Source organism: Lottia gigantea, assembly GCF_000327385.1.
Source record: "Lottia gigantea unplaced genomic scaffold LOTGIsca_80, whole genome shotgun sequence".
Taxonomy (NCBI): domain Eukaryota; kingdom Metazoa; phylum Mollusca; class Gastropoda; family Lottiidae; genus Lottia; species Lottia gigantea.
Window position 1 is genome coordinate 402,938 of NW_008710663.1, and position 796 is coordinate 403,733.

General features: G+C 49.5%; 1 protein-coding gene across 1 annotated transcript in view; it reads left to right on the forward strand.

Annotated features, from left to right (window-relative positions):
* The window catches only part of LOTGIDRAFT_72167 (hypothetical protein), a gene marked incomplete at both ends in the record, with an annotated part of 9,637 nt that extends 8,926 nt beyond the window's left edge, over positions 1-711 (forward strand). The window contains one exon of the mRNA XM_009067154.1: positions 567-711. Within this exon, the coding sequence (XP_009065402.1) occupies positions 567-711 (145 nt within the window). The remainder of the gene's footprint in view (positions 1-566) is intronic.
* Positions 712-796: the final 85 nt, after the last annotated feature.

The following is a 796-nucleotide window of genomic DNA, read 5'->3' on the forward strand; positions in this document are numbered from 1 at the left end:
CGCAAATGGAGTCTCCAGCGCAAAAGGGAGTCTACAGCACTCGGTGTTCCCAGGCGGTCACCCATCCAAGTACTAACCGAGCCCGACGTTGCTTAACTTCAGTGATCGGACGAGAACTGGTGCTTTCAACGTGGTATGGCCGTAGACATTATATAGAAATATTTCTGGCGGGTCTTTCTCGCAAAACAGGGGAAAATACCAGCAAAATGGAGTCTACAGCACTCGGTGTTTCCGGGCGGTCACCCATCCAAGTACTAACCGAGCCCGACGTTGCTTAACTTCAGTGATCGGACGAGAACTGGTGCTTTCAACGTGGTATGGCCGTAGACATTATATAGAAATATTTCTGGCGGGTCTTTCTCGCAAAACAGGGGAAAATACCAGCAAAATGGAGTCTACAGCACTCGGTGTTCCCAGGCGGTCACCCATCCAAGTACTAACCGAGCCCGACGTTGCTTAACTTCAGTGATCGGACGAGAACTGGTGCTTTCAACGTGGTATGGCCGTAGACATTATATAGAAATTTTTCTGGCGGGTCTTTCTCGCAAAACAGGGGAAAATACCAGCAAAATGGAGTCTCCAGCGCAAAAGGGAGTCTACAGCACTTGGTGTTCCCAGGCGGTCACCCATCCAAGTACTAACCGAGCCCGACGTTGCTTAACTTCAGTGATCGGACGAGAACTGGTGCTTTCAACGTGGTATGGCCGTAGACATTATATAGAAATTTTTCTGGCGGGTCTTTCTCGCAAAACAGGGGAAAATACCAGCAAAATGGAGTCTCCAGCGCAAAAGGGAG